A 15,347-nucleotide genomic window follows, 5' to 3' on the forward strand; every position below is an offset into this window, starting at 1 on the left:
TGACACTCGATATTGATGTTGAATTCTGACACTTGTACCCGTACTGATGCAACAATGCTCGTGGGATTCCTAGCCTTTGGCTTGAGTTGATAGCCTATGGGCTGTCTTTTAACGCTGAGTGTCCGCTAATCTACTTGCTTCTAGGGTTGATTGGGCTCCTAATGGAGCATAAATTCTGATATTTAAAGCACAATTCTCTATAGTTGACATTACAGTATCTTGCCCTAAACTCTTCTATTGTAAAACATGAGCCTGTTTGGAAAATTATCCAGTTATTTTCTATAATTTCTTGTACAATGAGTGGATTGGGTTGGATGGGTACTTTTGGCATTGGCTATCTCATATTTGCATTCATTAATAAGAGGTCTTAATATCAGACTATCCTAAATCAATATCATCTTCTGCAGATCTTGTTTTTACATGATTGCTTGAGGGTATTTAGCCATTTTTTAGTATGTAGAACAGGTGAGGATATTTCAACCATAGGCTGACTAGGTAGGGTTGATGAATCCTTACGATCAACATCTGGATTCCAAGCGGGGACATATATTTGTAATGTTGATTTTGTAGATCATCACGAGGCAGCCCCCAAAGTCCTGATTCAATGCTAAGAGGACATCTCATCCGTAAGATTAAGACTTACAAAAATCAACGGTTTTGATTTTTCTTTGCGGAACCTGATATGAAGTTTGACGGATTAAGAACCTAGGATCATCAGATTAAGGTGGGCTCAAACAGAAATGGGTTAGATTTATGTTCACCAGATCATCCGTCCTTGTCTTGGCACATAAAGTTTGGCAACATATTTCCTAGAATGCTAATAAAAATGAATATTTGATGGTTATTCGGGAGTTTGAATCTTTAGAATGCCAGTAAAAATGGAGGCGGCATGTTTGGCAATTGTGAAAAAGAAATGTATTTTATGGAATATTAGTGGGGCCGGTTGTGAAAGATGGGCTGACCGTGAGAGACTTGAGAGGTGGGACGGTGGGAGTGAACGGAGCATGAGAAATCCCTAAGAACAATTAGGGGTGTCAATGGACCCAGACGGTCCGATGGATAAGTGGATCTGTTGACCCCTAAAAAGTAAAAACTATGAAAGAAAGGCTACTTTAATGGCACGTTTGGCTACAATGAATTTTTCCATCGTAGATTAGTGTCTGGTGAGAGAGGGCTGAGGGCGGGTGAAGTGGCTAAACATAATAGGAAACTAGTGACTCGAAGTGGTGAGAAGGGGCTAAAAATCAAGAAAGAAAAAGCTCTACCTGGATTCGAACCTGCATCTTCTCCTTGGCACACAATCTCCATGTTGTTTTACTCGTCCAACCCATTCATTCCATAGCACCTCACATAGATAGGGTGTTCCTAACAAACCATCTCCATACAATCATCCTAACCACTTGATTTATAGAAACCCACTTTCTAGCTGTTCATTCTAAAACTCCACAAATCAACAGATACCATGATCCTATGGAGATGATTTCTTAGGGACACCCTACCTATGTTAGGTCCTATAGAATGAACAGGTTGGATGAGTCAACCAACATGGGACAGGGTGCCTATAGAGGGGCTACTCAGGCTGCGCGATACCTCAAAAACCGTTTCCTGATATTATATATCTATATAGCTATTAAATGGCCTTGTTGGCTTTCGAGTTTAAGTACTGATTTTTAGTCAATAATAAGCCTTGGACTCAAAAATCAATTCTCAAAATCCAAGACGAATTGGACCCAAATGTTTAAGCTCTGCCTCCATTTTTATTACGAGAAAAATTAGTAACTAAACACGTGGCTTTTTTTCGTTCTCCATGAATAATGTTTGCGCGTGGGGCATGTCTTTTCTGCTTTGAATGGACAAGTTTATTTTAATATGGGCCTAGATAAGGTTTGTCGTATCAATTTTCTTCACATGTGCTTCGATTTATCTGATGAGAGAAAGAGAGATTATTAAAAAACAATGACCTAGATTTGACAGATGGCCAACCTAAAGGTAACTGTTAGGCCTAAAATCGGTAACAGATACGGCAGTGACGTAAGAGCTGAGCTAGAGGACCCGAGGAACCACAGTGAAGGAGCTGAGTCCTGCACAAGAGCACATGAGGTCAGAAGACCAACCCGGAGTCGTTACTCCGGATATGCCCTTCGACACTCAAGTCAGCACGAGCAAGAGTGCAGAGCTAGTTTTTTTAAGAGTGGTAGTTCAAAAGTTATTACCCCTCGATCTGAGCCTTGAGAGGCCTTTTATAGAAGGGGACCTGGGGTGGTTGGATTACCTACCCCAGGACAGGTGTCGGGCCCTCTGTGGGTTTAGGTCCACCCACTATTTAGGAAATTACCAGATTACCCCTGCGCAGCAGTTGGGCTTGTGGTGGGCCCTCCTAAGGCCACGTGTCGACAGCTCATTAGTTGCCATTTTTTTGTACCCCATCAGTTGCCCCCAGTTCTCCAAGTCATTGTAGTGATTTGGGGAAGTGTGAGGAGTTGTATTCTTAAATGGTAGAATGAGCCGGTGTCCGAGATGGCTTGATGGAAAGTCTGTCCGGCCTGGGAAACCTGTCCGGAAAATCTGTCCGGCTAAGACGTCTGTACGGCCTGGGAAATCTGTCCGGAAAATCTGTCCGGTTAAGCCGTCTGTCCGGAAGTCTGTCGGGCTTAGGAAATCTGTCCGGAAGCATCTGTCCGGCTAAGCCGTCTGTCCGGCCAAAGAAATATGTCCGGAAATTTTGTCCGGCTAAGCTGTCTGTCCGGCCTGGGAAACCTGTCCGGAAAGTCTGTCCGGCTTAGGAAATCTGTCCGGAAACGTCTGTCCGGCCTAAGAAATCTGTCCGGAAATTTTGTCCGGCTAAGCCGTCTGTCCGGCCTGAGAAATCTGTCCGGTTAAGCCGTCTGTCCGACCTGGGAAACCTGTTCAAAAAGTCTGTCCGGCTAAGCCGTCTGTCTGGCTTAGGAAATCTGTCCGGAAAACATCTGTTCGGCTGAGCCGTCTGTCCGGCTTGGGCCGAGCAGATTTTTGTCGTTCAGCGAATGCGCCATATTCTGTCCGGCTTGGACCGAGCAGAGTTTTATGTACGGTTTGGACCGGACACAACTACTCCAAAGTTATCCCGTGCTCAAGCAGTTTTAATAACCTGGCCGTTTTTCGAGTGTACTGTACTCGCATTTTCCGCCTCGGCACGTGAGCCCTCCATTAATGAGAAACAAGTGGCCCATACAAGGGCCCTCGAAGCGCGTGCCTTCCATAAATACGAACCGCCTTAAGACAAGGCCTATAAAAGGGGGTTTTCACTTTTCACATTTCACTTTTACTCTCGCTTTCTCTTCCTTTTTCTTTTTCTTTCTTGCTCCGCCTGTTCGGTTCTCATAGCCCCGGGTTGTGGTCTTCAGGCCGGTAATCCTTCTTTTAGTGTAGCTATTTGATTTCTTTTAGCGTTCTTTATGTCCAGTATTGCGTCAAGTTCTGAGTCTAGTTCTAGGTCTGATTCAGGGGAGTCCGGGTCCTCTAGTAGTTCAACATCTAGCTCGTCGGAGAGGACTCGAACTATTCTGACCGGAATTCCCAACGCCTATATGGCGAGTCCTGAAGTTAACATAGAGGTCATAGATAGTGGGGGCGAGGTGATTTTGGATTTCAATAATACTCCGCCCCCGACGGATAGTTACTTCCGAGCAGATGCGAGCGTTGGTAGTGACGTCGCCGAGGCGTCCACAACATTCCTCCCGGGCCGGGCCGTTGAGGTCGTAGCTAGGGCCCGGATGGACACCAATCCCCAATACAACATTCAGGCTCTTTACGAGGAGAATATCCTTGATGAGTCCAGGCTGGGGGGACATTAGGGATAGGTACTGTATTCCCCAAAGGTTTGGTTTGAGGGCCGCGATAGAGGGAGATAGGGCTTGCAACGTCAGCTCCGACGTCTGTATATATGACGAATCGTTGAGAGCCGGGCTCAGGTTCCCTCTGCACCCATTCATCATCGCGATCCTTCAGTATTACGGGCTGGCTCCGGCTCAGGTCGCGCCGAACTCATGGAGGACGCTGATCGGGTTTATATACCTTGTCCATGGCCGTCTTCAAAAATGTTTGTCTGTGCTTTTGTTCCGCATGTGTGCACACCTAAAGAGGCACAAGGACGGGGGTTGGATTTACATTAGCCAGCGCCCTGAGGTGAAAATGATCACTGGTATTCCGTCCTCCATACATCTATGGAAGAACATGTTCTTCTATGTCGAGGACAGGGAGTCCACCGAGCCCTGGCCAGTTCCTCTAAAATGGGACACCCCAGACACACTTACGTTGAGCCGCAAGCCGTTCCTTGAGGGCGAGGATATGAGAATGTTCACCTTAGTCAGTGAGGAGCTGTGCCGGGAGGGCCTCATTCATTGTGCAGAATTCTCTGGGGAAGAGGTTCTGGTCGAGCTTGGCATTAGTACTGCGATTCCGGCACGTATGTGGCTAGTCTTGCTTTTAAACTCTTTTTTCTCCTTTTTGCTCCTGACCGGTTTTGTTCGTCCCTGTTGACTTTCAGAGATGCAGACACAGTCCAAGCTGGAGAAGGTGAGGCAAGGAGCCTTTGGAAGGGCCCAGCGGGGCCAGAAAAGGAAAGTCGCAGAAATCTCGAGTCCTGCCCCGACCCAGGACACGCTGCCCCAAAGGGCAAGCCTTCAGTGAAGCTGGTCGGCGCTTACGGCCAAGGAGCGGGGTCTTCTAAGTCGGGGGGAGCATCCACCGGAGCCCCCCCCCCCCCCGGCGAAGTCTGGGGATAATGTCTTTCGGCCCAACTGGGCCGTTCAGAAGAGCGACACCGGCCTGGGTGAGAGTTGGGTAGCTGTGGAGATCGTCACCAAGGGTCTCCTGAACAGAGACAGGCTGCAGGTTCTAAACGAGCCTCCAGCTACGGCCGACGAGGCCATCTTCTCTTCACTCTATCAGGTAAGATGGCCTGTATTATTACTACATATGTTTTTTTTTTTTAACGTTGGCTTGCCTGCAGATCGGACTGTATTACAATGACTTTCGGGAGAAGAGCCGGAAGTTTTCTGAGGTGATTACTAAGTCCGAGGAGGAGAGCGGCCAATTGATGCAGGAGGCAGCCGAGCTCCAAAGATCCATTGGGGAGAGGGACGCGGAGGTACAGCTTCTCAAAGATGATATGGCCGCCCAGAAGAAGAAGGCCGCCGAAGCCCTTAATGCACAGAGGGAAAGGGCCCGGGAGAGACAGACAGCGGCTGTCGAGGAGGCCGTGCGGAAGAAAGAAGACGAACTTATTAGTTTGTCCAGTGAATCCTACAAGCTGGGATTCTTTGATTGTCTTGAGCAGGTCAAGGAATCCAACCCGGCTGTGGTCTTGACGGGCCTTGTCCTCCCTGACCCGCTGCTGGCTGGCGACGACGAGCAGGGCGATGCAGCTGTCGTAGAGGTCCCTGTGGCACATCCATCACGGGGTGGCAGTCACGGGGTGTCCTGAGCTCCTCTTTTTCCTTTTTTTTTGTAATGGCCCTTGGAGGTTTCACTTTTTGTAATGGCCCTTGGAGGTCCTATTTTTTGTAATGGCCCTTCGAGGCCCTACTTTATCATGAATAGAAATTACATTTTGCTGTTCACTTTTGTCTGCCTCTGGCTGATACTGCTTGATTCTAATATTGTGGGCCAAAAATACTCTGGGCAGACATTTAAGCTCCAATTGACCCGAGTCTTTGTAGAGGCGAACCAAGCAGCGAGTATCCAAGGTTTACTGAACCGGGTTTCCAAGATGGTTTGATTTTTCTGTCCGGGCCCGTTCCTGACCAGGAGTGCGCTCCCGGTCTTCGTGGAGGCGGACTGGGACAAACCAAACAGCGAGTACCCAAGTTTTAGTGAACTGAGTTTCCAAGATGGTTTGGTTTTTCTGTCCGGGGCCGTTCCTGACCAGGAGTGTGCTCCCGGTCTTCGTGGAGGCGGACTGGGACGAACCAAGTAGCGAGTACCCAAGTTTTAGTGAACTGAGTTTCCAAGATGGTTTGGTTTTTCTGTCCGGGCTCGTTCCTGACCAGGAGTGCGCTCCCGGTCTTCGTGGAGGCGTACTGGGACGAACCAAGCAGCGAGTACCCAAGTTTTAGTGAACTGGGTTTCCAAGATGGTTTGGTTTTTCTGTCCGGGCCCGTTCCTGACCAGGAGTGCGCTCCCGGTCTTCGTGGAGGAGGACTGGGACGAACCAAGCAGCGAGTACCCAAGTTTTAGTGAACTGGGTTTCCAGGATGGTTTGGTTTTTCTGTCCGGGCCCGTTCCTGACTAGGAGTGCGCTCCCGGTCTTCGTGGAGGCGGGCTGGGACGAACCAAGCAGCGAGTACCCAAGTTTTAGTGAACTGGGTTTCCAAGATGGTTTGGTTTTTCTGTCCAGGCCCGTTCCTGACCAGGAGTGCGCTCCCGGTCTTCGTGGAGGCGGGCTGGGACGAACCAAGCAGCGAGTACCCAAGTTTTAGTGAACTGAGTTTCCAAGATGGTTTGGTTTTTCTGCCCGGGCCTGTTCCTGACCAGGAGTGCGCTCCCGGTCTTCGTGGAGGCGGACTGGGACTAACCAAGCAGCGAGTACCCAAGTTTTAGTGAACTGGGTTTCCATGTAGATTTGCTCGGAGATTTACAAAGAAACAGTATCCTCTTTATCATTCATATTCGAGCGCTTACAACGGCATTCGTTTTTAGGCCAAGTGGCCGTCTATTGATAGTATTTTGGGAGGTTCTTTGAATTCCAGGCGTGGGGTAGCAGGTGATCCCCAAGCGTCTCCAGTTTATAACTTCCCGGGCGAATCACCTCTCTTACTCGGTACGGCCCCTCCCAGGTCGGGGAGAGTTTTCCGACCTTCTTCGGTTGAGAGATAGTAGCTTTCCTTAGGACTAGATCCCCTGCTCGGAATTCTCTGGGGTGTATCTTCAAATCATGATAGTTGGACACTTTCTGTTTGTAGGCGGCGACCCTGATTCGGGACTCTTCCCTGGCTTCTTCCAGTAAGTTGAGATTTGCGCGGAGCCCATCTCTGTTGAGTTGTTCGTTGAAGTTGGTGACTCTAGGAGACGGAGCGCCCACATCGACGGGTATTACGGCCTCCGTCCTAAAGGACAAGTTACATGGTGATTCCCCCGTTGATGTGCGTGGGGTGGTACGATATGCCCATAGGACATGATAAAGTTCATCTGCCCATCGGCCAGCCTTTTCGTCCAGCCTCTTTTTGATCACCTGAAGCAGAATTCTTTTCGTTACTTCTGTCTGTCCATTCGTCTGAGGGTGTGCTACTGAAGTAAATCTCTGTTCGATCTTCAAGTAAGAGCAGAATTTTTGAAAGTTTCGGCAGTTGAACTGTCTGCCGTTGTCCGTTATCAAGACGCAGGGGATCCCGAATCTGCAAACGACTGACTTCCAGAAGAAGGTTTGTACGTTTTGCTCTGTGATCTGGGCTAGAGGTTCAGCCTCCACCCACTTGGTAAAATAGTCAATGGCCACCACGACGAACTCGCGTCTTCCGGAGGCTGGTGGAAAGGGGCCCAGGATGTCCATCCCCCATACTGCGAAAGGGAGTGGGCTGATGATCGGGGCCATGGATACAGCTGGTTAGTGGATGGTGGGAGAGAACTTCTGGCATCTCTCGCACTTCTTGACCAGGTCCAGAGCATCTTGCCTTAAGGTTGGCCAGTACAAGCCTCTCGGCAGCACTTTGATTACCAGGGCCTTGCCCCCCAGGTGTTCCCCACAAATCGCTTCGTGCGTCTCTTGTAAGGCGTATGCGGCGTTGCCTGGCCGGAGGCACTTTAGGTATGAGAGGATGTACGACCTTTTATACAGGCTTTCACCATCGAGGGAAAATCGGGCTACTCTCTGTACTACTTTGCGGGCTTCCTTCTTCGCTTCGGGAAGCTTCCCGCTACGTAGGTACTCGATGATTTCGTCCATCCAGCAAGGCTTGCATTCGACCTGCATTACCTCGACGGCCTCATTCTCGATACTAGATTTCTGCAGAAACTCCATACATATACTTCCTAGAGTGGTGTAACCGAACGCTGCCAGCTTAGATAGCACGTCCGCCTTTGCAATTTCCGTTCTAGGAATCCTGACGAACTCGAAGTCTTTGAACTTACTAGCCAACTGGTGGACCTTGGAGAGATATTTAATCATGCGCTCGTCGCGGGCTTCATAGACTCCTTGGATCTGGTTCGCAACCAGCTGGGAGTCGCAGTATGCCTTCAGTCTTTGAGCGCTGGTCTGGACTGCTAGGTTCATTCCGGCAAGGAGGGCCTCATATTCTGCCTCATTGTTGGACGCACGGAATCCGAACCTTAGGGCGTAATCCAGAGCGAAGTTGTCAGGCCCGGTAAGAATTAAACCGGCTCCACAGCCACCCTTGTTCGAAGATCCGTCCACGTACACTTCCCAGAGTGGCTCGATGACCGATGGATCCTGTTCTGTCGGTACGGGGATGATTTATGTGCTTACTGGTTCAGTCTCGGCTTCTGTTCGTTTCCCAGTTACCTTCTCCACAACCGGGGTTTGGACAGTCTCGGATTCGGTGCTCTGCTGGGGGATGGTGCATTCAGCCACGAAGTCTGCCAGCACTTGAGCTTTTATAATTGGCCTAGGTAGGTACTGGATATCAAATTCGCTCAGCCCCACGGCCCATTTCACAAGACACCCCGAGGTGTCCGGTCTGTGGAGAACTTGCCTGAGCGGCTGATCGGTCAGGATCTTTATTGTGTGGGCTTGAAAGTATGGCCTTAGTTTTCTGGCCGTCATGATCAGGGCGTACGCTAGTTTCTCAACCCGCTGGTACCCGGTCTCAGCATCGTACAGGACCTTGCTGACATAGTAGATCAGTTTCTGTTGGTTGTGCTCTTCTCGAACTAGCACGGCTGCCAATGCCATGGGGCTTGCGGACAGGTACAGGAGCAGCTCCTCCCCCGGCTCTGGCTTTGTCAACAGCGGTGGGGAGGACAAGTACTGCTTCAACTCCTCGAATGCGGCTTAGCACTCCTCTGTCCAGGGTGCTGTCTTGATTCCTTTGACGGCGTTGAAGAAAGACAAGCATCTTTCTACGGACTTTGAGATGAAGCGCCCCAGCGCGGCCACCATCCCAGTTAGCCGTTGTACTTCTTTGATGGTTTTCGGTGGAGTGAGCTCCAACACGGCCTTGATCTTCTCTGGATTGGCCTCTATCCCTCTTTGGCTTACCATAAACCACAAGAACTTTCTTGAGCTGACGCAGAAAGTGCACTTGCTGGGGTTGAGCTTCATGTTATGCTCTCTTAGGACTTGGAATGTTTCTCTCAGGTCGGAGACATGATCTTGCGCACTTCGGCTTTTGACCAGCATATCGTCCACATAAACTTCCATGTTACGGACGATCTGTTTTTGGAAAAGCTTATTGACGAGCCTTTGATAGGTGGCCTCGGCATTCTTTAAGCCGAAGGGCATGACGCGGTAACAGTATGTTCCCTGATTTGTTATGAAGGAGGTCTTTGGTATATCCGATTCATACATTCTGATTTGATTGTATTCGAAGAAGGCGTCCATAAAGCTTAGCAGTTCGTGACCTGCGGTAGCATCTATCAGCTGGTCGATTTTTGGGAGCGGGTAGCTATCCTTGGGACAAGCTTTGTTCAAGTCGGTGAAATCAACGCAGGTCCTCCACTTCCCATTGGATTTCTTTACCAAGACCACGTTCACCAGCCAGTCCGGGTATTGGATTTCCCGAATAAAGTCAGCTCTCAAGAGCTTCTCCACTTCTTCCTCTATCGCCTGCCGCATTTCGAAGGCAAAATGTCTTCTTTTCTGTTTCACCGGCCTGCAGGTCGGATCAACACCAAGTTTGTGCGTGCTGACCTCCGGGTCTATGCCGGGCATGTCAACGGGAGCCCATGCGAAGACGTCTGCATCATCTTGAAGAAACTGGGTGAGGCTATGCTGATTGTGATGGGAACATGTGCCTCCCACACATTTTTGGTTTTCAATGGGCTTATGCACTTTGTGCCTAATGCCTTGTCATTTTACATATGGTTGTGGATGTAGATGTAATGTTTGGACCATGCACATTATGTGTCATGTCCTTTGTGTCCAAACTTGGTAGATTATCCATGGAAACCTTGATGATCATATCTTCTCATAAGGTATACTCTCACCTTCAAGAATCATGGATGTCTCTCTAAGACATGGTATTTTATTGACCATTCTCACTATGTCTTAGTCCTATAGAATTGAACTCAAATTGGTATATACATATTCTATAGTTATCACCCCTTGTTTGATTATATCTACACGTATGAGATGTTAAACCTTAATCTTAAAAGTCACTCAATTGGTGCCCTTAGCCTTCTTAGATTCTAAGAAGGAGATGTTACATTCACATTAATTAAAATATCTAACAAATTGGCCTTGTGCCAACATCTCAAACATGAATAGGTATAGATTTATATGTGATCTTCCTAGCTAGTTATGTATGTTACATACTTAGGGAAGTAAAGCTTGAATTTGAAAAATATTATATCACATTTAAGGGGAGTATGAGCCAAAGATTGAAAATCTTTTGTGCTATGCTTGTTTATCATGATGAGCTAGACTATGGCTATCATTTTATCATGATAAACCAACACTTGGAGAGTAAGTGTCATTGTAGCCCAAGGGTTGAGTTTAACTTGGTATATTTTGGAAAATATATCCAAAAACCTTTGGGGTCTATGCAAGGACATCCCTTTGGATTCATGCATTCCATGATTCATTTTCAAAGGGGGAGCTTAAAAGTAAATTTGTCCTTAGTTACTTATCATATGATTTCTAGTGTGGTTATCACCTCTCATATGATAAGTACACTCATTTGGAGCATGATTGCTCCACATGAGTTGTTCGGGCTTGTCTTGTGCTTTTACGTGTTTTAGAGTTTAAGACAAGAAGCCCATAGCCTAGGTCTTAGTGACATATTCTTCTAGGCTTTTTGACTTATCTTGGATGATCTAATATGATATTATCTATTCCAAGAATAAGTTTTGGTGGCCAAGTATTCCATTGTCATATCTTTGGCCTATTATGTCATGTCATGCCTTCAATCTTAAGTTTGTCTAAGGCCAATGACAAATACTAAGGAGGAGAGCTAATCTTTGCTATTTTTATGGTCACATGGATTATTGTGAGATGCTCACATTGTCCATTCAAATATATCCCAACTAATAGTGCTAAAAATTGCATATCCTTCTAGATATACATTCATAGGAGTAAACTAAAATTGCTAATCTTAGTTTCTATGAGTTTGAGTGCTTATCATGTGTATTTCTACTTGGCTATCCTTATGTCCATGATAGAGCTAGCCTTCATGCCATATATCCTAATAGTTAACCATATTAGGATCAAATGTCTATTTATATGCATGACAATTTAAGAAAATATTTTTAACTTGAAAATATATATTCTTGCTTATCATGATGAGTCTATAAGTCCACATCACCTCATGATAAGATTCTAATAGGAATTTCAAAAACAAAAGGAGGCTTATCGTGCTAAACTTTAAACTTGCTTGTTTTCTTTCATTATAAGTAAAATATAAGCTTTAACTTGCTAATCTATTATTATATTACGGGTCATAGGGTAGATTTATATTGGATATATATATATATACTAAGATACACCCTCAAAATTTGTGCTAAAATTAAAATTTCTCTTTGTTTTGCTAACATAGGCTTGATTTGTTTTGTGATTATTCATTTCCTATGTTGATTGTCTCTTATCATGCCATATATACTTTGGATTATACTTTGATTTTAATTGGTAACTCATGATAAGAAGTTAGGGGGAGCATCATATTTTCATTGAATATCTTTGATGCTTTATGTAATTGTGCTTAAATGCTTAATCCTTCCTTTTTGCTAATGCCAAAAGGGGGAGAATTTGTATAACTGATTAGATCCATTATCATATGCATTCTTGTATTATAACTTGTTAAATATAACTCATGCATATGTTGAGGGGGAGTAGTAATGATTAAATTGTCTATCTAATCCTCATAAGAGGTTCCTCCCACCTATCTAATCAATTTGGTTTGTCATTATCAAAAGGGGGAGATTGTTAGCCCAAGGGTTCCCCATGGGTTCACTCAATCACCTTGTTTTGATGATTAACAAACGCAAATTGATTAGTCATTTATAGACTAATTATTTGCCTTGAGTGTTGTGCTTTAGACAGGTCCTACACAAGTCAAATCATACTAGCACACACCTTGTTGGCCTATGCTTGAAGATGAACCAACCAATGGACAAAGGAGCTAGAGCATTCTTGGACAAATCACACCTTGGAGGATCCACCAAGCAGAAGCTCAACATCATCCATATCAAGCATTGAACATACAGAGAAGTTCATGAAGGCCAAAGCTGGAGGATCAAGAACCTAATGCAAAGGACCAAGGAGCGTGTACCACAACTTGAAGATGTCAAGCATGGAAGCTCAACCATAGAAGATCCCAGCTCAAGAGAAGAGTGCAAGAGTGTGATAGAAAGGGTAAAATGTATTCCTATCTCTCTTTTATTTTCTCTTGTCAAGGCACATTGTTTTAAACCCCTAAAACTAGTGAAAAATCATGTTTTTCCAAAGAGACTACAACACACCCTTAGAGCCTAATTGGATTAGTGAATGACCATGTGGTGTTCCATCATTGTGGAAACCTCATCACATTCCATTTAATATGATAAAATTGAGGTCCGAAAGCCTAAAAGAAAACAGCTCTAAAAACAGGAATATCTTGCTGTTCATAGGCTTCTCGGAACTCCGAGAAATGGTCCAGGGAATGAAATTGTACTTTCTGGCCGTTTTCTCGGAACTTCGAAAATATGTCTCGGAACTCTGAGAAATGTTCTCGGAACTCCAAGAACACTACGAACTCAAAAAATTATAGCCGTTGGAGGACCAACGACTAGTTGATTGTTTTACTTGAAAATTGCTGTTTTGCCCCAAAAACGGTAATATTGTGTTGGGAACTTATATATACCCATTGTATGGGTTCAAAAGACATGATTAACATGTTCCAACCTTAACAAACCCTAGAAACTCATTTGCAACCATTTTTGGGTAATTTCTCTCACCAACCTCTTGTGCCTTGATTTGAGAAAATCATTTGAGATTGGTTTAGGCTTAAACTTGTTTATTCTTGAGAGCATCCTTGGAGCTTCAACTTGCATTGTAGCCTACATAGAGGCAAAGCTTTTATCTTCTTCTTTATTTGATCGGTGGCAAGGGCATCCGTTGTTTTTAATTCCCTTGGGTGAAGCGCTTAGAACTCGGCGGAGAAGGAGAGTCATTGTAAAGGTGGAAGGGCATCCTCATTTAATTCCCTTGGAGTGTAAAGCCTTGGAGCCGGGCGTCGTGGAGGTCTCAATAGTGGAAATTCTCAAGTACGACCTTGAGTAGAGTGGAGTAGGCCGTTTGCCGAACCACTATAAATCTTTGTGTCACTTGTGTTGGTATTTCTCTATCTCTCTCTCCCTCTCACTCTCTTATTTATTTGTGCTTGCATTTTTACATATTTGGAATTGAGTGAGTAGTTAGCATTTTGGTTTTGATTGAATATTTGTACTTTGCTAACTAGGCAATAAATCACCTTGAACTAATATTAATTTGTAATATTGTTTAAAGTTCAAATATTTCAAACTTAATAGGGATAAGTCTTGGGTGAAATTAGTAAAAGTTTTTTAAAAGATAAAAGTTTTATAAACATCCTATTCACCCCCCCTCTAGGTTGCCAAACCAAGTCATTCCTTGGATTTCAAAAGCCGATTGCTTTGCTTTTGTGAAGAAGTGCCACAAATGCCAAGTTTATGCTAATCTTATTCAAGTTCCTCCTTCAGAATTGCATTCCTTGACTTCGTCGTGGCCGTTTTTAGTATGGGGAATATACATAATTGGGAAGATTTACCCAAAGTCCTCGAGCGGGCATGAGTACATTCTGGTTGCTATTGATTATTTCACGAAGTGGATAGAGGCTGCATCTTATGCTTCCATCACTTCAAACACAATTGCGAAGTTCATCCGTACCAATATAATTTTCAGATATGGAGTAACTCACGAGTTGATTTCAGATAATGGATCACATTTCAAGAAAGAGGTGTTACACCTGTGTGAAGAATTTAAAATCAAGCATCATAAGTCATCTCCTTACAGACCTCAAACAAACAGGGTTGTAGAGGCTGCGAATAAGAATAGTAAAATCATTATCAATAAGATGACTGAGACATATAAGGACTGGTTGAACAAACTTTCTTATGCCTTATGGGCTTATAGGACATCGATCAGGCCTTCAACGGGTGTGACTCTGTATTCTTCGGTGTACGGAATGGAAGTTGTGTTACCAGTTGAATTGAGAATCCCGTTTTTGAGGGTGATGATGGAGGCTAACTTGCCAGAGCCAGAACAGGCGAAGGCCAGACATGAGGAACTGCAGATGATAGATGAGAAAAGGCTGAGAGCCTTGTATCATATCCATGGATAACAGAGACAGATCGAGAGATCTTTCAACAAGAAAGTTCGTGTCCGTGATTTGAAGCCTGGAGATCTTGTATTGAAGTCCTACAGGGCACCGGTATTTGACCCGAGAAGAAAGTTCAGGCCAAACTGATCTGGTCCTTATATTGTTGATGAAGTCCTGCCTGGAAAAGCCGTAAGACTCCTCAATAAAAATGGAAAAAAATTAAATGAACCTACAAACCTGGATCAGTTAAAGAAATATTATGCTTAAGTACACCAGAGGCCATCCTTGGATGATTTGAGACTTCAAGCCAACAACCTAAATGTTTTGAACCATTTGCCAACCCTTTGGGCCTAAAAAAAAATCTTGTTTTCTTTGATTACAAACTAGGGGCCTTTTAGTTTTTTATTTTTTATTTTTTATTTTGAACTAAGTTATGACCTGATCCCTTTTTAAGGGTACGTAAGCAACCTGATCACTTCAGGTTCGGTCGTCATCTTTTACAACCTATTGCCATCTTTCGCAACTGTTCACTACCTTTCAAAAAAAATAAAAAAAAATCATTGAAACCCAAATGGGCGAACTACGCAGATCTGATTCCCATTTCTTCAGGGATACGTAGGCAGTCTGGAGGGTCCAGATTCGGTCCAAATACATGCAAACCCACCAAAGTTTAACATGTTTGAACCTAAGCCTACCTGAAAGTCCTTCTGATGTGTTTAGGCCCAGGTTTGTACAAAAATAGAAAGAAAGAAAGAAAGAATGATGGAGTCTTAGACCCGCTAGACAAAAAACCTGCAAGGGCGGTCTAGGCAAAAGTTAGGGTCATTCACCCGCTAAGCTGAAAACCCAAAAGGGCGGTTTAGGCAAAAATCAGGGTGCTGA

The 15,347-nt window shown here is 45.1% G+C and overlaps 1 protein-coding gene across 1 annotated transcript; it reads right to left on the minus strand.

Moving 5' to 3' along the window:
- Positions 1-6,691: 6,691 nt before the first annotated feature.
- LOC143891116 (uncharacterized) lies at positions 6,692-8,248 on the minus strand. The gene is made up of 2 exons (XM_077395758.1): positions 7,694-8,248; positions 6,692-7,288 (listed from the first exon to the last, which is right to left on the minus strand). The coding sequence occupies exons 1-2, from the start codon at positions 8,246-8,248 to the stop codon at positions 6,692-6,694; spliced, it is 1,152 nt and encodes a 383-aa protein (XP_077251873.1).
- Between the last annotated feature and the right edge of the window lie 7,099 nt (positions 8,249-15,347).

This window comes from Tasmannia lanceolata, unplaced genomic scaffold, assembly GCF_043159265.1.
Source record: "Tasmannia lanceolata isolate RefF3 unplaced genomic scaffold, GAP_Taslan_0.1 ptg000013l, whole genome shotgun sequence".
NCBI classification, from domain to species: domain Eukaryota; kingdom Viridiplantae; phylum Streptophyta; class Magnoliopsida; order Canellales; family Winteraceae; genus Tasmannia; species Tasmannia lanceolata.